The sequence below is a fragment of the Myotis brandtii genome, unplaced genomic scaffold (assembly GCF_000412655.1).
Source record: "Myotis brandtii unplaced genomic scaffold, ASM41265v1 scaffold240, whole genome shotgun sequence".
Taxonomy (NCBI): domain Eukaryota; kingdom Metazoa; phylum Chordata; class Mammalia; order Chiroptera; family Vespertilionidae; genus Myotis; species Myotis brandtii.
The window spans coordinates 1,006,107-1,028,131 of NW_005359064.1; the positions used below are offsets into that span (position 1 = coordinate 1,006,107).

Genomic DNA, 22,025 nt, shown 5'->3' on the forward strand with positions numbered 1-22,025 from the left:
TATGTTTGGATTCACTTACTCGATGCTATTTGAGGTTGATTTAAAACTATTGCCCCGTCAAGTGGAATATTCTCTAGGGTCCAAATTTAAATAGGGAGGCTGTGGGGAAGCACGCTTTATATACATAGGCAAACAGCAACCCTCATGAGGTCTAGATATTCCAAATAACAGTGCCAAGATCTCCATGCAGGGCCTGCCTGCATTTCACTCTCCATCTCTACTTTCCCAAGGAAAAATGAACAGTTGCAATTAACAACTTATCCACAAACTTGCTTTGAAAGAATAGTTTCTCTTCACCAAATTAATTTTAGAAGATACTGGCCAATAAGCTAGAAGGTCAGATCATATACATCTCTCATCCCTGTGCTCTTAATAAACTTGCTCATTACTGGTGGGAATGTTTAAAGTCAGGTCGCAGGTTAAAAGATAAATCCAAAAATTGCCCTGATCGGTATAACTCAGTTGGTTGCAGCGTTGTCCCACACAATGAGGGGTCTCGGGTTTGATTCCCAGTCAAGGCACATACCCAGGTTGCCGGTTTGAACCCTGATTTGATGTTTCTTTCTCTCTCTCTCTCTCTCTCTCTCTCTTCTCTCTCTCCTCTCTCTTCCCCTCTCTCTCCTCTCGCTTCCTTTCTCTCTAGAACCAATGAAAAACATATCCTTGGGTGAGGATTGAAAAAATAAATACATAAATAAAAGATAAAACTAAAAGTAGATCACATTAGTTAACATCCACCTATGCTGTTATAGATGCCTTGTTGGGAATATATCCATCGAGTAATGGAACCTAAATTAATACAGAATGATTTGAAGATGAATGGTCTGATGTTAAGCAGGCACCCAGTTTTAGACTGTCTTAAATACTTTTTAAATCTTTAATAGTACTTTATAGGTGTTTCTCATTGGAAGTAGAAACGTATAAAATCTTTTTAAGCTGGTAGAAATGTCAGAATCTTTAAGCCCAACTCGCCTGTTTTGTCTTGGAAACAGTTGAAACTTAAAGCACAAATTGATTTAAGTGATCTTCATCTATATAAGCTCAAATGAATCATGTACACAAAAGTATTTGCAAACCGTATGGACTGACATGCATATTTAATAGAGTGCATGCAGTGTTCAACCTAGGAGAAACGCCATGTGTTTCTGGTCTCCTAAGGGGCCTTTTGTTCAACAGCGAGGAAAAATGAGGTCACATCTTTCTTCCAGGGTCAGGCTTTGAAAGGGTAGAGCTGTAGCTAAGTACCCATGTAGCTTCCCTGGTGCCGGCTTCTCCAGGCCTCCAGCACTATAGACCCTTGCGAAGCAAAGCCATATCTTTCAGGCCTAGTTCATCCAAAATTAAACAAACATTTCCGTGCACCACCAAGTAACTGGCTGAGTAAAGAGTCAGGAATACAGCCATGACCTCAGGAATTACATAGCGCTGGTATCTGTATAAATAACCACCCTTTACTAATTGGTGAATTTGCTGCAAGCCCAGCTTTTGGAACTACTTTAGGCTATTTTTCTCCCCATCCCTACCCCATTTAGCAGGTGAAAAGGTGAGCCCTGAAGCATACCTTCTTGACTCTCATGACCAGGTTCCTTTATCACACATGACACCACTTTGGACAAGTTTGTCAAGGCAGCCAACAGTTAGCAAGTTATTATTATATTATTATTATTATATTAACTGGTCATTGCAAGTTACTTCTTTTTCTTGCCTTCTCACTCAGAAGGATGCTCCTGGGAATTTCCTGATGTAATGCCCCTCGCTGCCATTAAAAAATTGAGATTGCCTGCACTGAGCTATGTCTAGGGAGTCAACTTATCTCTATTTTATCACTTATTAGATTATTCTCTTTTTTCTTAAATAAAAGAGACCTCACTTGTATCATGGGAGAAGCTTAATTAAAGAAGATAGAGACTAATGCAAGCGTTTATTTCTCTGGCAGGGGCCCCCGAAGCATGTGAATATAGGCTTTTCCCTTCACTTTTCTTCTCCTCGACAGAAGGCAGCCAGATCCTTTGGGTCACCAAACCCCTCCATTCGGAAGGGTGCCGTTCTTTTTCGTTCTCCTTGATTGCCTTCTCTCTGTTCCCCTCTTTACAGCATGAACACGTACTTGGATGGGTTTATGAGGGTTCTCTTTGGAGACAGGCCTGATGAATGCTCTGTGACTCAGCCAGCAGGAGGCTCTTGTGGTGTGAACATCTGTCACGTTCCTCTCTTCCACGGCTACAAACACTTTCTTGTGCGCCTCTTCCCAGCTCTTCATGCAATATTGCTGTACAACCTGTCTCAGGGATCAAGGACCAACGGTCCCTCTGGTAGTGGTGTCTTTATCTCTGCATTATAGAGCAGATTGCTGCCACATACTGCCTACCAACTCTTTCATTCTTTTCTACATAAGGGTTTCTCTTTGGAGCCCTAATCTTTACCACTGTCACTCAAATCTGATTTGTCTGCCTTTATTATTCTGCTTTCTATGTCAAGAATAATAGCAGCCTTTGCACTCCTGCTCACAGTGGCACCTCTGCAAGCTGGAAATGTTGATTAACTGCTAGGGAGGGCTGAATAGAGTCCAAAAAGAATGCAATCCAAATAATGGTTCCTTTAGGTAGATAGTGTATCCAGAAATGCTTTGGAACATTACAGTTTCAAGTCCTGTCAGGAGTCACCCGGGTTTTTATTTACAAATATTTCTTTGTTTGTGTGACATGGTCACAATCAAGTCTTTGAAACTTGGCCCTACAATTCCTCCCATATACAAACGTGTTTTATGTCCGTAACAAGGACAATATCTTTCCCCTCCAAGAGGCAACAGAGCAGAGTGGTTGATGAGAGTGTAGACTCTAGAGTTAGATTGGCTGGGCTCAGATACCAGCTCTGGAAGTGCCCTCTCAATAAATATTAGCTACATTCTTATAATCATTATAATTATATGGGTTCCAAAAGACACATATCTCAATAGCACATAGGCAGTTCAGGCTTTAACCCATACTCGTAGTTCTCATAAAAGCTAATACATTCTACATATATTAATGCCTCCTTCCAGAAAAATGCATCAAAGGGAACCACTTATGTTTTCACCATCATACTTCATCTTTCTCCAAAGTACAAAGATTATCATCATTGTCCTAAACTTTTCAACAAAAAGCAAACATGAGTTAGAAAGACAACAAACTATATTATAAACAGGAGAAGCAGATTTTCCTTCAGTTTTTAAAGTCGTGCAGAAATTGAGCAGCTCTGATAGCAGCATAGGACACCAGCCTTGGTAGTGTCTGAAGCTTCCCTGATGCACACTTAAAGCTGGATTACACGTAAGTGAAAACAGCTTAATTCCACAGACCAGACAGGTTCCTTCCCAAAAGGCTTCGTCCAAATCAATTTGTGAGAATTGCACAAGGATGTTTTAGAGCAGAGGTTTGGAAGGCTAAGCAACCACTGGAGAACTAAATGGGGCTGAGAAATGATTTTCTGGGAAAGAGAAAAATAATGACCGGAGCAGAAGGGGAAGTAAAGAGAACGGTGTGTGCTCTTGGCCTGCCTCTGCAACCTGTTTGTGTTGGGTGAGGATGGTTAGGCAGGTACCATCTTCTGCTTGGCTAGAGGTTGACCAGATGCCTAAAAGTTGCAAATCATAATCTGTATCAAGGATACAGTAGATGGAGTAGGTCTTAACTGAAAGGAATTCCTCCAGACCACTTCTGAGATCAGTTTCACACATGGCATCCCAGGAAAAACAGGTGTCCCCCAAGCACTGCATGTCAGCTTATGAAAAGGACCGCAGAGTAATAGTTAATGGATGCACAATGATTTTAAATAATTATTATTCTTTTTAAAGTGAAATAACAGTATCATGGTTTGGGTTTGTTTTGTTTTTTTGGTTTGTTTGTGTGGTTTGGTTTTTTTTTTTGCTTAGTCCTTTCACCTTTTTCACCCAGCCCTGCAACCCTAGTCCCCTCTGACAGCTGTTAGTCTTTTCTCTATCTATGAGTCTGTTTCTATTCTGTTTGTTAGTACTAGTCCCCTCTGACAGCTGTTAGTCTTTTCTCTATGAGTCTGTTTCTATTCTGTTTGTTAGTTTGTTTTATTCATTAGATTCCATATATGAGTGAAATCATATGACACTTGTCTTTCTCTAACGGGCTTATTTCACTTAGTATAATGTTCTCCGGGTCCATCCATGCTGTCACAAAGAGTAAGATTTCCTTTTTACGGCCAAGTAGCATTCCATTGTGTAAGCGTACCACAGCTTTTTTATTCACTCATCTACTGATGGATACTTGGGCTGCTTCCAAATAATCCTGCAATGAACATAGGGGTACATATATTTTTTTGAATGAGTCTTTCTGGATTCTTAGAATATATTCCCAGAAGTGGAATCCCTAGGCCATGAGGCAGTTCCATTTTTAATTTTTTGAAGTAACTCAATACTGCTTTCCATAGTGGCTGCACAAATCTGTATTCCCACCAACAGTGAATAGGGGTTCCCTTTTCTCCACATCCTCGCCAACACTTGTTGTTTGTTGAAGCGATTTTAGAATTTATATGCAGCATGTCCATTAATGTTTGGTTTATACCAATTTTCTCCTAACTCAATCGGACATGACCTTTCGGTGTCTAGCCAGCGTTTCGTATGTTCTCTAATGCACCTGGAAACCCACATTTCATGCAACTAATTACCTGGAGAAAGTCACAAATATTTGCAGTTAACGTTGACACACTTTCTTATTTCAGTCCAAAAGGGGAATTTTAGGGAATGGTAAGAGTGAAATATAAATATCAACATGTGGATTATGTGTTTGAGAGGAAATGTTATTTATGGATAGAGCAAAAAGTGTATGCCTGCTTTTAGGTTATAAGATCACACACACTTGTAAGCCAATTTAGATAGACTAGCCCAGTGGTCGGCAAACTGCGGCTCGCGAGCCACATGCGGCTCTTTGGCCCCTTGAGTGTGGCTCTTCCACAAAATAACATGTGCGGGCGCACATGTACAGTGCAATTGAAACTTCGTGGCCCATGCTCAGAAGTCAGTATTTTGTGGAAGAGCCACACTCAAGGGGCCAAAGAGCCGCATGTGGCTCGCGAGCCACAGGTTGCCGACCACTGGTAGCCCAAGCAAGCATGTCAAACTCAAGGCTAACATGGGCCAAATAAAGAAGGTTTAAATTTATGTGGGCCACAAAAAAACAAACGCTTCAATTTTCATAGAAACATAGGTTTATTTCCCTAGACACATGCTGAATACAAAGGACTGAAATAAATGAGTAATCGTTATAAAATAAAAGAACATTTTAATAAAATTTAACATTTTTTTCTTGAACATTAACTTACCAGACACTGAATAACTGCACAAATTAATAAGCATAACGCAAATAAAGCTATTTTTCTCGTTCTCTGAAAGTGAAATATTTCCTGTTACGCGCAGCAAACAAGTCAGTCCAAGACTAATAACGTGGCAATCGGCTGCTAAAATATTTGCTGCTAGTATTAGTGGAGAGAAATGGTGTGCCTGCGCATAAGGCGCGTAAGGGAAATGAATGCAACCCCATTATAGTAATCAGTCATTAGCGAACGTTGTAGTTTGTTATTAATAATTATGTATAACAGGATATTGTAAAAATTAAGTTACAAATTTTTTATTAAAACATTTCTTACATATCATTATATTGGCTGAGCCACAAAAATATTCATTGTGGGCCGCATAAGCGAGTTTGACATGCTTGCAGTAGAGTAATCAGCAGGTAGCTGCTATCCAGAGCAAGCCAGGTGAAGGAAAACGATTCATTCCATGGGAAAGCCTACTCCAGTGTAAGAAGAGATTCATCATTGTGTGGTGGGTACCACTGCAATTTATTAACTGAAAACACTATTTAACATCATTATTTTAGTCACCGCTTTTTACGCTACTTCTAAAAAGGTGTCTTTTATTATAGCTCCAATGTCTATTATCTCCTCTTTTATTGCCACTAAATGAAAATTCCGGTAGCCTGGAGAGCATTTCCAACCAGTAATTCTGGACATGGAGAGCTATCCTTAGAAAATGCTGTTGTAACATGCTGCCAGTTATATTTTTGAATTTAGGTAAAATAAAGTATTCCCAAGTTTCTTTCATCATGAAACAGTTCTTAGTGTTTGCTTCCAATTCATTAGTTGATTTTATTGTTTCTTTAATGGGGAGGAGGAGATGTTCTTAGCAATTCAGAAAAATGATGAAATCACATCCTGTGCATCCAGCCATCTCAACTTGGGTTTTCTTTTTCTACAGCTGAAACCAAAAGTTATTCACAAAAATGTCATGATTTTAACATCGGTAGCCTCAGGGGAGAGCAAATGCACCTATTAGATAGGTGCTGTTAAGGATTATTAATGCAGAAGCCAGCTGTTTTCTGTGTCACCATTATGGCTTCTGTGACACACGAGGCAGATGCAGTCCGTAAAGCAGGGTGGCATATTTTACCTTGTAGATTTCACTCCCACAAAAATGAAAAGCTACTTAATGTAAAATTATAGACGGAGGTGTTATGGAAGCATCATATTGAAAAATCGCATAAAGTTTTTTAATAAAAACGTATTCAGAAACCACTGAAGGGACATCTAATGCCCTGAATGCTGAATAACTGACTTCATAATCCCTACTCTAGATTATCGCCAGCAGCAACAGTAACAATAATGGATCCAAAATATAGGGCCATTTTTTATTTATAAGCAAGAGCTTTAAAATAAATGCATAAATCCTAGGCTCATCTTTTTCCACATCCATATTCCACCTTCCATGGCCTCCAGTTCTGATGGAGTGAACTGGGTGCCAAGGCGGGCCAGTACCCAAAGCAAGGACTTCTAGGTTTTCCACAGCTACTTTGCCCCCAGGATCCCTGCCCCTTCCCTCTGCACTCCCACCACTCATTGTGTACCCCACAACACACAGTCTGTCCTCCACTCAGGGGATTAGTCACGTCAGGTGGTTAGAGGACTGATGTGCACAAACAAGACCCCCAGTCTGTTCAGGTCATTTAGAAAATTTAAAAGGGACCCAGCTTGGCATTCCCACTGGGGCCAGGAAGGGGATTTGAATGAGCAAAGCAAACTAGGTATGAGACCAAGAAACTGTGTGATCTGGATGAGCAGATCCACGTTCACAGACCAGTGAGGATGACAGACATAAAAAACACACAGGCACCACAACATCAAGTGTCATGAAGGAGTGGGAGTCACGACTCGGGTCTTGGAAAACTTGCCTGAGGAAGTGACGTTTAGTCTGCCGAGCTGAGACCAGCAGGAAACACAGGCTTGAACTGCAGCATGCATGGGAGGAGGGCTCATGGCAGAGGAGGTCTCAGGAAAATGCCAGGGAGGGGTGGCACATGGGACAGGACCAGCCGAGACTGGAGACCCAAACCAGGCCCAGGTGTATGGGGCCACATTTGCCTTATTAAAGGAAACAGGTTTTACTCTATGAGTATGGAGAACCCTTGGAAGATCTTTAAGTGGGAAAATGATGTTTTTCAGAGATGAGCTCTGGTGGGTTGTGAGGCTCGCCTGGTATTCGGGGGAAGATTATGTAGCTTGGGCTAGGCCGGTGGAGGGAACTGAACTTGCTGTGCTCTGGATGGGCGGAGAGGTTGGACTGGGCAGATTTTATTCTGTTGGATTTTATTCAGTAGCAGTGGGACCTTGAGAGGTTGTTTTCAGTGATTAACATGGGTTTTCTTCTACTTCATTTTCGCCGGGACCGTGGTAATTGTACACACAGGCCTGTCAAGTAGAGCCCTTTTGAGTTGCTTTGACGTTCAAATGGAGGCAGTGGCACCCATGGGGTGAGACCTCAGCACTCAGCTCCTCACTCACGAGCCCTGTGACCTTGGAAAGCTTACCTGACTTTTCAAACGGGGGAAACAATAGCACCTATTCCAGAGGATTGTGCTTTTTAAATTCAGAGAGTTGATTCGTATAAAATACTTCAGACAGGATCTGTGAAATAGTAAGTGCACAAAAGGAGTTAGGTATTGTATTTATGATTGAATACAAGTTCACATTTGTACTATCTCTCTTCCCTTCAGAAAACTCGAATATGCCACTGTGAGCTTAAAGGACCTTGACTTCCCCGCAGCTCTAGTTAACACACAAAACATACTGCATAGAAATTAGAATGTGAAAATAAGGGGTACAAGTCATCTATCAAGGTTTGAAGTGATAATTTTTAATATGTCTCACTTCTCATGAACTAGAGAATTCATCTCACACAATAGAGTCTATCCTTGAATGTCTTTCACTTCATGCTTCTCATTGCTTTTAATTATTCTTTATTGTGCTCTAGTTCTTTCTGCCCTTTTTTTTGTTGTTGTTCCTTCAGGCATTAGTGGTGGTAAGAATGGCCCCGCCACACCTTTCCTTCTCAGCAGAGGTCTGTGTGTGCCAACTATTGTGAGGGAGATGGAATGTATTACGGGCCTGATATTATTGAAATTTCAAGGCCTTACCTTTTAAATGCTTTAGTCCCACAGGGGGAGGACTGCTGAGAATAACCTTCTTGCCTACTGTGCAAACATCTGTAAATGCACAGGCACAGCAATTGTGGCAGTTCCCACCCAGCCAGAAACTGCAGAAATCCAATCCTGGGGCTGTGGATTGCAGCTGTTCACACCTGGAGGGAGGGAGGTCTTTCAGTCCTTTGCCTGCTGTTTTGAATTCCTTGTCTTGGGAGTTGTTTGTTTTCTTTTTTCTTTGTATTGATTTTAGAGGGAGAGGAAGAGAGGAGAATTGAGAGATAGAAACACATTGATTGGCTGCCTCCTGAACGCACCCTACTGGGTGGGGATGGAGCCCGAAACCTGGGCATGTGCCCTGACCCGGAATCAAACCACTGACCTCCTGGTTTATAGGTCTATGCTCAACCACTAAGCCACACCAGCCGGGCTGTTTGTCTGTTTTCTGTGAGCAGTCCCCAGTGACCTCTCTAACGATTATTCTCCTCGTGGTAAGGGCGCTTGCCACACCAGCGTTTGGGAGACGGACATGGAAGGCACAGGAGGACCGGCCCTCTCATGGTCTTCCTCCCCCAGTTACAGCCCTGACAGTAACCACCTCGTGTACCACGCATGAAACTGTAGACTCAGTGTGGGCTCACGAGGGCCAGTCACTCAGCAGACCCACTAGGAGCTGCTAAATCAAGAGGAGTAGCCCCAATGTTGGTAAAGTCTGCCTGCCCAACCTGCATTGTGCTTTCTCACGTTGTCAGGGGACATGTATCTCTGTCTCATAATATATTCCTGTCTCAGGAAATAATCTGAAGTATGTCAAAGAGAAAAGAAAATCAGGCCCAGCCTGAGCAGTTTTTTTGTTGAGCTGCCACAGTGACAGGTCAGGGAGAGGCCTGTAGGGTAGAGGGTGGAGAAGGGGCCACTCTCACAGGCTAACAGTGCAGAAGCGCCCCAAGGGTGAAGGAGGGGAGAGACAGGGAAGAAAAGACAACACTGCACCAGGGAGATGGGGGCCCTCTCCTGACACTTCTTTTTTCTTTCTGGGATCAACTTAGAATAAGCTTTGTGTTCAAATACATTTTCAGATTTTAACCCCCAAACTGTTTTATTTCTTCTGGATACCTGTGCCTAATTTTAGCATTGAAATTTTAGCATTTATTCATTTTTCTATCCTAATCTCTTTTTTTTCATAGTCCAGGTCAGTGGGTAAGAAAATCATCAAGACTAAGGTGTAAACGTGAGCCACTAATGCTCACTTTGGGTTATTTTAAGAATAACCCAAATTCAGTTATGTAAACATTTAAAACTGGTGTCACCTTAATTGATGCTCAGCCCGATGCTGAGGTGGGACAGCTGTGTTCTAAGATGACATTTTATAAGTGAAGTTTCTTCTAAGTCAGAAAGAATGGGATTCCTGGATTCTGAAACCTTGTATTAGGGTTTGGCTAAGCAGTAGATTCAAAACAAACACCTCATATGAGACCACCTGGTAGTTAGGTCAGAAGGTGGAGTCCAACGCCCTAAATGCTGTAGATCTGTGGTTCTCCACCAGGAGAGATTCGAAAACACATCCAGACCCAAACCTCACCCCCAGTCAATTAAATCAGAGTCTCTTGGATTGGGACATCAGGATTTTTTAAAAGCTCCACAACTATTGTAATATGCAGCCAGAGTTGAGAACCTCTGCCCTCAATAGAGAACAGCTACTGGGAGCCTAGGGTGGCACTCTGGTGACCTAGGGGAATGGAATGAGTCAAGTTGCGGGGCAAAGCCTTAGGGCAGGGAAACCTAGATCTTACAAAAGATGCCCCCCTTTTAATGAATTGGGGAAAAGTAAAGGCGAAGTGTTTTTAAGCTTCACAGATGACCTCTGAAATATAAGTCAAGAAAAGGAACCATGCAAATATTGTATGTTAATACCTTTTAATACTTATATATTTAATATACTTTAATAATAAATAGTACAGTTTATGAATATGCATACAGACTTATTCACTCATTCATTTGTTCATTGAGCCCCTGCTATTGGCCATAAACGACAACAGCCATGTTCCCCTCCTGGGGGAAGTTGAAAGTAATCACAATGGGGTCTAAACCTAAGAAAGGGCAGGTGAGTTGCACTTTGGAACTTGGCCCTATAGCCTAGAATGGCTCTGGGAAGACTCCTGTTGGGCCTTGAGGGGAGAGGTAGCTTTTCTTCTTGCCAGCACACACCATCCGTGATGCCGGAACATCGGATGCATCCACTGTAGCCATTGTCATCAAAATTATTTCTAGAAGTTTCAGAGCAGGTGGCACAGGCCTGTGTATCTAATGAAGGAGGCAAAAAGTGTCTGGGCCACTCCTTTATTTTGCGGGTCACATTGGGAAGGCTATCTGTTTGCACAAAGATGGACTTGGTATTTCATTTCTTGTAAGTAACCAGCTGTTACAAACACAATGGATGTACCTCTCTGCAAACTAGAAATGTAGTGATTGATGGATCGATGTTTACTTGTCTCTGTAACCTTAGATTGAAGTCACTGAAAATTTCAGCCTATATATCAGGAGAATGGCACGCATGTGCCAAGGGACAGGGGCCAAAATGGCAAGTGCAACTTCCTGGGAGGTGGTGTACAAGGTTCCATGAAGGGACTAGACTCAGTGATATCAGGGAGTGGAGTTGGCTTTCATGGGGAGGGTAAGAATATGTAGTCAGAAGCACAAGGAGGAATGGTGGAGGCTTGAATTGGGGAAAGAAGGGAGGGAGGCTTTGATAATGAGGAAGGAGAAAAAAATTACACAAAACCAGTTGATAATTGGTCAGGAGAAATGGGAGGTGACTGAAGGGTCCCCTGGGATGTGCCACCATTGCTCAGTATCCAAGCCTCAGCCAAGAAATAACCATTAATAAATATCTTTCAATGCACCTTGTTTTTGTTCTAGTGCTTTGCTATTTTGCAAAATGCCTGAGTGTTCATTGACTCCATGAATTCTCAAAATAACCCCAACAAATGTTATTGAAATCAATATGTAGATAAGGAAAGATGAAGACACTGAAGCTCACAGCGGCTGAGTGACATGCCCAAAATCACACAGCCAGTGAAAAAGCTGAGGCCAATCTCCAGTTCAGATATTGAGCTCCAAATCCGTTAGTCTATGTTGTCAGGATACTACAGCACAACTGGATCCTGGTCCCAGCACGTACCTGAACAGTTGTCTGATTCCACACATAGCATGTGTCTCTCTAAGCCTTTGAAGTTGTATTCCGCACATTTCCTGCACTTCTGCTTGTCTTATAAAGACTTATACTGGTGCATTTATACCCCCAAATATGCATGGTCATCAAATGGAGTTTGGGGATTTTCTAAAATCTGGATTAAAAGAAATATTGAATTTCAACTCTATATACCTGCTAGTATCTATAGCACTGGCATTCTGAAATACACATTTTCCCACTTTTTTACCCCAGTCCATTAGAAAGAGTTTTTAATTCTCAGATCTCCCAAGAGCTAAGAAAGGAGGTGCTGATCATGTTCAGTGACAAGAAGTACAACTGCTTAAAACTCTAACTTCTCTCTCACTTGAGGAAGTCAGACCCCCCCCCAAATGGATTAATTTGACAGAATAAGAAAAATATTAGACACAAGAAAAGGACATTTTCCTGTAGAGGCTCATTTCATTCTATATACCATTTCTCTGCCAATTGTTAGCAGGAAGAGTAATGTTATCCATGTTTTAAAATATCACTCTTGAGTATTATGGAGATAAATAGCCAAATGATGGAAAATACCTTTCTTTCGAGTCAGTAGTTTAGGGGTAGAAAAAACTCAAATACAGATATGTTGGATGATATGAGAAAATTCAACTCTGAGTGAAAAATTCCCTATTTCTATAGGTACTCTTAGAAGAGTACCCTTTTGCATCAACACTAGAAAAGAGAGCCGTGTCCATCTATGCCACGACCTTCGACCTTTGCAGCGGGTTTCAGGATCTGAAGGAGGGGCCGACACACAAATGAAAATGCTATATAAGAAATATGAATTTAGAAGGCATTGGGGGCCAGGTGGAGCCTCTTTCTTGAAGAGACACACCAACTTCTTCCTGGTCCGCTATTTATTTACTTGAATACACATTTGCCCTTTAGCAATGCATACAGGCATATCAAAGTAAAGTTTGGTAAACAGCATAAGGATTATCAGGTTAGGGAATTACCTTGGGCCACCACTATCTTAACAGGAACAATCAGTGCTTCAGCCCTGCTAACACCCAAGGTCCATGGACCTTCCGCATTCCTTGGTGCACTGACAGTACTGGCAAGAGGTGGCTTCCAGCACATCTGTAACAGTGAGAGAACTGCATGTGATTTCTTTGCAAGCCCAGAAATTTTCTACTTGGAAACTGACAAAGGAAAAAGAAAAGTTTCTGTTGTTTTGCTGCAGGACCCATGCAGGAGACCATCTACGACTTCTGGAGGATGGTGTGGCACGAAAACACGGCGAGCATAATAATGGTGACCAACCTCGTGGAAGTGGGCAGGGTAAGTGAGACCCCCGCATGTCCATGTGTTCCTTGCTTTGTTGGTAACATGAAGTAAGGCCAGAGCGAGCTTCTGGAGCAGTATTTGGTGTCCTCCAGAAAACATTAACTACTACAGCTCCTCCTACTGCTTGCTGCATTTGCTTATAAATTATCAGTAAACATAGTCTGAATTGCTTTCATTTGTTGCGATAGCAACAGATAGGAAAGGCACTCAAGATTTAAAAGCAGTTGTTATCTGGCTCTATTGAGCACACAAAAACACCTCTAAGCATGAATACTAGCTGTTGGGTATCAAAACTCACGGGTGCCACCTTAGACATAACTGCATTCCCTAATTCAGAAAAACTGACTGTTGATACCGTGTACAGTGCCGGCTTCAATCCTTAGGTTAGAATCCAGCACCTCCTCTGGCTGAGATTTTACTTCCCTGTGCCTCCACTCCCCAGCCTTCAGGTGGAGATCATCTTCTGCCCTGAGATCTTGGATCATTTTATATGTATTAACTATTGATGGCGCTATTTTTGTTTAACCAGGAAACTCTTAAGTATTTCTAATCCTGAGACTGGTATGTTGTAGGATTATTTCCAAAGTGAAATTTAAAAATGAGAAAATACTCAGAGGGCAATTGCTTTGTTTTATAATAGGGTCAATTCCATGGTTCTGCCCAACTCCAGAACCCATTACGTCTTAGAGAAGCTGACCTCGTAAGATCTACACTCAGCAAAAGCCAGCCTAGAGATCAGCCTAGAATTGAAATATTGAGGCAGAAACCATAAAGGTGTTGTTTCTTAAAATTCTCCATCAGACTTAAAAAAAAAAAAAATCCTGCCATTTACAACCTGGATGAACCTGGAGGACATTATAGTAAGTGGAAAGATCCAGTCACAGGAGGACAAATACTGCATGGTTCCACGTACACAAGGAACCTAGAGTAGTCATATTCACGGAGCAGAGAATACAAAAGTGGTTGCCAAGGGCTGGGAAGAGAGGGAAATGGGAAGTTGATGTTTAATGGGAGATAACATCTTGGACCTGTGAAGTGCTGAGAATTTGAACTGAGACTCTGCCACATAAAACCTAAACCTGCAGGGGGTAGACCCTCAGAGAAAGGGTCAAGGAAGGCAGCCTGGGAAATAACAAGGAAGCAAATCAATCTTCACTTAGGATCTGGGTGAGAAAGCACTTCCACTAACTAATGGGTCAAAGTAAAACACCCTGCCATAAATCAGAAAGCATTTAGAGCTGTGAGTCATGAAGTACTATATAGTCAATTTGTAGGATGCCAATAAAGGGTACCTAAAGGTTGTTAGAAAAGAAGACTAAGTATCTAATTCAAGAAGCTAGATAAAGAACTGAGTACAACTAAAGAAAGAAAAGGGGAAATAATAAATGAGGAGCAGAAAATTATTCAATAGCACGCAAAGAAAAAGTAATAAAAATCAACATAATCAAAAAGGCTGTATGAAAAAACGAATGAAATAAATAAACACCTGGCAATCAGAGTAAGAGGAAGAAAACCAAAAATAACAAATATTAGGAATAGGATAAAGATGTTTTATTAGAACAGGTAATATGAATAACTAACAATAAATTTGAAAATTTAGATACATTAGGCAGTTTTATTGACAAACTAGAAACCCGGTGCATGAAATTCATGCACGGGAAGGGTCCCTAGGCCTGGCCAGCAATCAGGGCCGATCGGGGCCTTCCTTCCCCTGGCTGGCAGCCTTCCTTCATTCCATGCTGCCCCCTAGTGGTCAGTGCACATCATAGTGATCGGTCGAACTCCCGGTCGGTTGAACTCCCAAGGGAACAATTTACATATTAGCCTTTTATTATATAGGATGTGATTTTTCAAAATTGACTCAAAAAGAAACAAATTCTAAATAGATAATAATTATTTTAAAAGTGAATTATGGTTAAAAATTAAGCCATGGAAAAACACCAGTCCTGAATATATTTACACATATGTTCTACCAAATATTCAAAGACTGGATAATTCAAATCTTATAAAAGTTATTCTAAAAGAAGAGAGAAAGAAAGCTTGCTTCCCCATAAAAGGGAAAATTCTAGGTACCACAGATTTGGAAGAGATAAATAGAACAACAGATGAAAATAGCCCAGATGTTGACTATAGGCATATGTGGGAAAATATGTAATTAGTTGGAGAGCATGAGCCTTTCAATCAACTGAGCTGGGACATTTGGTTCTTCATGTGAACCAAAAAAAAAAAAAAAAGCTGCCGCCATAAAACACCCAAATATGAATACCAGATAAAAACCAAAATAACCCTAGCTGGTTTGGCTCAGTGGATAGAGCATCGGCCTTCAGACTGAAGGGTCCTGGGCTCAATTCCAGTCAAGGGCACATGCCTGGGTTGTGGGCTTGATCCCCATTAGGGGGCATGCAGGAGCAGCTGATCAATGATTCTCTCTCATCATTGATGTTTCTATCTCTCTCTCCCTCTCCCTTCCTCTCTGAAATCAATAATATACATGTTGATTTATATATATATATATATGAAAGCTTTAAAACTTTTAGAAAAAATATGGGGGAAAATATTTCTTTTGTTTGAGGAGGTTCAGGCCTTTATCTCAGGAGAGTAAAAATGCCAACTTGTACATCCACCTAGCACAACACCCTCTTACAAAGGGTCACAGCATAGTGCCAGCTGCTCAAAAATCAAGAAAATGCTGGCTTTTTTCCCCCTTTATTTTATTGTATTTTTTTCCATCACCATTTATCTCCCCTACACCCTCCTGCACTACCACCCACCCGCCCTCTCCCTTCTGCAGTCACCACACTGTTGTCCGTGTCCATGAGTTCTTTCTCTTTTCTTTTTGCTCAGTCCCTCCACTCTCCCCAACACCCCCCCCACACACACACACACAACTGCTCACAGACTTTGCTGAGTCTACCAGTGCAGCCACCATTTCTGAGCTTGGGGTCCAATTGGGGCCAAGCCAGGTGTAGACACAACCCCCAAGGAGTCACAGACCGATAACTGTGCAGGGGCAGCAACCCTTTTTTTTTTAAAGAGTGCATCAAAGGGACAAAAAGGTTAATGTATGCTTGCAACCTATATAATCTTATTAACCAGTGTCACCCCAATAATAAATTTAATAAAAAGGATAAAAACTTACAATGCAATATTTTAGGTACTAAAAGTGTGAAAGCCATTCATGTCTTTCCTTCCACTCTCTGCTGGGAGGCAGTGAGACAGAGGCTGGCTTAGAGTCTGGGGCAGCCATGCTCCCTGTGTGTCTGGCCTAAAACAGGTCACTGGGCCTCTCCTCCCCTCGGCACCTGCTTTATAAGGTTCTTTTAAAGATTAAATGAGTTTCTATATGTCAGGTGGTTAGGAAAGTTCCTGCCCCATTTTGAAGACTTAATAAATATAGGTATTAATATAACCCTTATCTTTCCAACAAACCTAAGACCTACAATGGTATTCATAATTCTTTATTTCCCACTCCAAATCTACCTTCTTTAGCTATGAAAGCAGTGAGTAATGACTACTAGAAACAAAAACTACCAACTCCGCCAGAAAGAAGCTCCTGTAAGGAAAGAGACAGCCTTACGAATTTTGGTCTCTCCCCCTGGGCACTCAGTAAATGCCCAAGGAAATGAGTGAATGGGAATTTGACCAACTTAATGTCAGAGAGCAATTAGCATAAATGAGATTAACTATGGCATAGTTAAACTCAATATTGTATCTGTTTTCATGCACTTGGGTTTCTTCCCCTGATATGTATGATGAATTCTGAATCCTTCTTTCATTTCACAAATATTTGTTGACTGCCTACGTCCACTAATAAGAAAGATACCTGGGGACTGTTCTCTCAGTACTGTGCTTTCACAATAATTGTTCCCCACCACCTCCAAATATTCCTTATTTGCATCTGAACTTACTTAAAATAATCCCAAGGTGAATTACTTTGAAAAGTAAAAAGTCATGAAAAATAACTACTGCCGGATTTTTAAAAAATATAATGGCACACATGTATTTGTTGCCTAATTGGAATTCCAAAGTACACTGTCTCCAGACTCTGTCTTAGGAGGTATGCTATTTCCATACAATAAACCTTTTTTTCTTTAAGGGAAGATGATGAGGACAGCATAGTCTTTGGCTACAAAGTCAAAAGAAGATGGTGCAAGAAAAATACAAAAACCCTCCTACATTCAAGCCCCCTGTCTCTTGGACATGGCACATTTAGCAGAGAGCCAGGTTTCGGGTTTAGTTATCTGACTTTAGAAACATGAAGAATAAAAAGCCCTGCCGCCCTGGCCGCATGGCTCAGTTGGTTGGAGCACTGTCTGGTGCGTGGGAAGGTCATCGCGGGTTTGGTTCCTGGTCAGGGCACATATAGGAGGCAATTGGTTGATATATCTCTTCCCTCTCTAATATCAACAATAAATTTTTTAAATCTAAAAAAAAAAAAAGCCATGCAGCAGTGGTGTGTCCCTGTTCCTTCCATCAGACACTTAGACGGTCCCATGCAGGGTGATGACTGGTGATTTTTTTTTATGGGAACTATTCCTTCTGACAAATAACCATAGAAACTCCAGCTAAAAGTGTGCAACTGAAGGGGAGAGGGTGCCTAGGTTTCAGCTTTATCCATAAATGGAAGCCCATACGCTTACTTTTTTTATTAATCCTCCTAAATCCTTACCAGGTTTGTTGGAGACGTGGTAAGCTCTGAGGAGTCCCCACCTCATTACCATCAGCCCCTTGCACCGGCCTGTCTTCAGTTAGTCATGAATTTAATGGCATCTGCCCTTGAAATGTCTGGCATGATTTGGAGGTTCTGACCGGAGGTCTCATTCCCTCCAGGACCAGGTGCTGACCTTTTCCCATTGTGAATGCTGCCCACTTGTCTAGAGACGACTTCCCGTTTTCCATGCTTAAAAACAGAAGCGACAAACCACCGAAGAAATCAAAATGACATGGTTTTCCAGGGCAACCACTACCTACTTACATGTTTACTGCACATGGTGTGTCCTTCATGCATTAGGCATGAGTGAGCTGGATGCCCGTTTGTTTACACAGATTTGCTGCCGATTCATTAGTCAGAGCTGGGAACCGCTTCCCCCTGCTTTCTGCCCTGAAGCAGTCTGCAGCAGGCGGCGGTAATTGCCGGTGTCGGAGCCACTGGGAGCCCTTCCCTGTCGCAGCACCTGGTGCAGAAGACACCGACGCTGCACTTCCCTCCAGCAGGGTCCCCGGCGCATCTGCCAGGGCCTGTCATTATCTAAGACTTCCTTGTCACCACTGAGCATCCCCTTTCAGCCCGTGTGTTCTGGGATGGGACCCTTGTCAGTTTCCCTGGCACCTGCCGAAGGCTGCACACCTGGCATTGAAATTGCACTGGAATGTGTTGTGATTGTTTTCCCTCTGTAATGAACCCACCTGAGGGACATTTAACTTTCCATCCAGCCGCCCGTTTCCCAGGCACTCCCACCTACACAGTCGGTGTGGAGATGCACAAACTCTGTTGTGTTGAACTAATCCATCTGCCAAAAGTCTTATAACCAAATCGGCAGGACTCCCAAAGGAGATTTTGCACCGGTAATTTAAGCTAATGATTTCTAAACATATTTAGTCAGTTTTATGAAGACCTCATTAGAATGTGACTGTGTGTTAAAAATCCAAATAAGCTCTCATAGTCATGTAGGAAAATTATTGCGGAGTTGCTCTGAATAGTTTTTATAACAGGTGACAAGGTGTTTTGGGAGCTAAAAGAAGTAGGGACTGAGATGTTAACTTCTATCAATATAGACGCAGGGGTCCTCAAACTACGGCCCACGGGCCACATGCAAATACAAATATTGTATTTGTTCCCGTTTTGTTTTTTTACTTCAAAATAAGATATGTGCAGTGTGCATAGGAATTTGTTCATAGTTTTTTTTTAAACTATAGTCCAGCCCTCCAACGGTCTGAGGGACAGTGAACTGGCCCCCTGTTTAAAAAGTTTGAGGACCCCTGATATAGAGGATTGGAGGCAACCACCTAAATGGATGCTTTAAAGATTTTTACCCACCCAAAGAGGTTGGCATAATTCCTTTCCTAACATTTGTCACTAAAAGAGTAATGAAAGAAAAAAAGTTTAAGGTGAACACTACACATCAATTAACTTTCTAATTCATATGCAAGGGAAGTATATTAAGATTCCAAGTGCCCCTTTCACATACAACAAAGAACATCTGCTTTTCTACAAAAGCCACCAGATCCAGGAGCAATGGAAGAAGCAAGCAAGAAAGAGGCCAGGTTTATAAAATGTGGAAATACTGCTTAACAGTAGGAGTAGCGTAGGTAACGCCTAACAGTACAAAATAATAATAATATTTTCTGCAAAATCTTTCAAGTTGTAAGAATCAAACCTATAATGAAGGGAAAAGACAGATTCTTTTCATAGACATTGCCGAAATTTTCTTCTCTTGAACTGTCACTAATACATTTGGTAGATCTTTTTTAATAAACTAGATTTTTAAGATGGATCTTTTTTGACCCGGGTAATTATAGCCCTAACTCTTATTAATTTACTAGAGGCCCAGTGCACAAAAATTGTGCACAGGAAAGGGGGGACGGTCCCTCAGCCTGGCCTGCACCCTCTCCAATCTGGGACCCCTCGGACATCCCTCTCGCAATCCAAGACCGCTGGCTCCTAACCGCTCACCTGCCTAATTGCTCCTAATCCCTCTGCCTGCCTGCCTGATTGCCCCTAACCTCCCTCCCCTGCCGACCTGATCGCCCCTAACTGTCTCTGCTTTGGCCCCCGCCACTATGGCTTTGTCTGGAAGGAGGACCGGATGACTGGAAGATGTCTGGTCGACCTGGTCTAATTAGCATATTACCCTTTTATTTGTATAGATACTTGTTCAATAAACATGCCTCTGCATTTCAATCTACTGCCAACCATTTCAACAATCATATTACTGTAACTGATTCAAACTGTCCCTCCTCCATAATTCCCACCCAGGTACTGCCACACTTCTCATCACCTCCCCGCAGCATATCACCCGATAAACAAGGCACTAACAGCTGTCAGCAGTAGGAGAGGGACGCTATACAGAGCCCTTCATGGCAGCAGGCTCTTCCGGAAGAGATGACTCCCTTTGAGGTTGTCTCTGCTCAAAGGTCTCAGTTTCCCTCTGTAAAAAGTTGGAAAATCAACCTAAGAGCCTGATTTGTCTTGTTGACAAATTAACTCAAAGTAGGCTTTCTAATACCTTTTTAACATTTAATGATACACTTACTATATCACTGGCACTAAGAAATCCCAAGATATTTATATTTCATTTGTCCTCAAAGAACATAGAATATGGTACTAGGTAATCATTTAAACAGTTCACTGTAACACATGTAGGTCAGAATGATGACAACTGTAGTGAAGGGACCAGTTCTGCCAGAGGGAATCTCAGAGGTGTTCATGGAGAATGTGGTGAGGAGCTGGACCTTAATAAAAGGAAGAACTTTAAATAGCAAGAATGAGACAATAACCCCGTAGGGCAGTGGTTCTCAACCGTCTGGCCCTTTAAATACAGTTCCTCATGTTGTGACCCAACCATAAAATTATTTTTGTTGCTACTTCATAACTGTAATGTTGCTACTGTTATGAATCGTACTGTAAATATCTGATATGCAGGATGGTCTTAGGCGACCCCTGTGAAAGGGTCGTTCGACCACCAAAGGGGTCACGATCCACAGGTTAAGAACTGCTGCCTTAGCGGGTGGGTGTAGGGGGGACAGAGAAGGGAGAGTAAATGGCAAAATGGGGAAAGAGCCAGTGGCCTGGTGAGGCTGTGTTGGAGAGTTGAGGGGGAAGTGAACTCTGAGGCTGAAAAGCTGGTTGAGGCTTTATCAATGGAGGTTTGAAATGCCGTTCTAGGAGTAAGGAAAGGTAGACACAGGAAGTGGGTCGTGTGCCTGTTTGTTATAATAGAAGGCATTAAGGTGGCGAACCATATGTTCTAATTAGTGTTGCTGATCTAATCTAATCTTAATAGTCATTGGATTTTACATGGAAAAAGTCATTGGTAATCTTTGCCTGAGTAGTTTCAGAGGAATGACTTATCCGAGTTCTTTGATTGTATGTAACAGAAATCAACTCAGGCTAATTTAAGGCAAAGGGGAATTTATTAGAAGAAATAGGAGCTCAGGGTGTTGATGTGAAGAATAAGGCTTGCAAACAGATAAGGGAAAAGACACCAACTCCAGAGGGCCGGTGAGTGGACGGGCCTCACAGGCAGACAGTCTGGTCATGGTGCTGATGGAGAGAGGATGAGCACCAACAATTCCCAGGCTTTCTCAATGTGTTCAGGGTTCACAACAGAGCATCTGACTCCCCCTGATTGCTTCATGTGCTCATCCCTTGCTCTCCAGGGCCCCTCATTGATAAGCTACCCCTTGGGGAAGAAGTAGTCCCCAAAAGGACATCAAGGACATATTAGGATGGATGAATGGATAAAGGGACATTGAGTGACCAGTTGACAACCAGCATTCACTCCGAATGGTGGGGTGGAAAGCAGTCGGTAGGGTCAAGGCAAGAGTAGAAAACACGAATGAGTAGACTGAGTTCAATCTTATCAGAAGCTTAGCTGAGAAAGGAAGAAAAAGAAATAAACAGAGAAGCATTTAAACTCAAAGGATATTTTAAAGGTGGGAGACCTTTGAAAATTGTATGTGCTACAGAAAGAATCAGGAGAAAGGGAGAGATTAACACCTTAGAAGGCGGACCGCTGAGGGGATATTTTCCACGTTGGCAGAGTGCGAATCTGTAGTTCAGCCTTATCAGAGACAACATCTTTCGGAGCCTGGAGAACAGAGACAGGTGAGGAAGCAGTTAAATCAATGTAACCAAAACAAACGAACAACACACTTGGAATGGCACCCTCTCCTGACAACCTGTTTCCTGAGAAAAAGCAGTGCTGTGGGCTTAGATTTGGGGAAATAGCTATATGATGGAGGCATCAAGAGCACAGGTAAAGTGTTAGCCAGGAGCGGGAGCTGGCCTGCTCCTCTCTTAGAGA

At 42.1% G+C, this 22,025-nt stretch overlaps 1 protein-coding gene across 1 annotated transcript in view; it reads left to right on the top strand.

Annotated features, from left to right (window-relative positions):
• The window catches only part of PTPRM (protein tyrosine phosphatase, receptor type, M), a 465,580-nt gene that overhangs the window by 398,921 nt on the left and 44,634 nt on the right, over positions 1 to 22,025 (top strand). Inside the window, exon 21 of the mRNA XM_014540254.1 lies at positions 12,896 to 12,993. Coding sequence (XP_014395740.1) covers positions 12,896 to 12,993 — 98 coding nt within the window. The remainder of the gene's footprint in view (positions 1 to 12,895; positions 12,994 to 22,025) is intronic.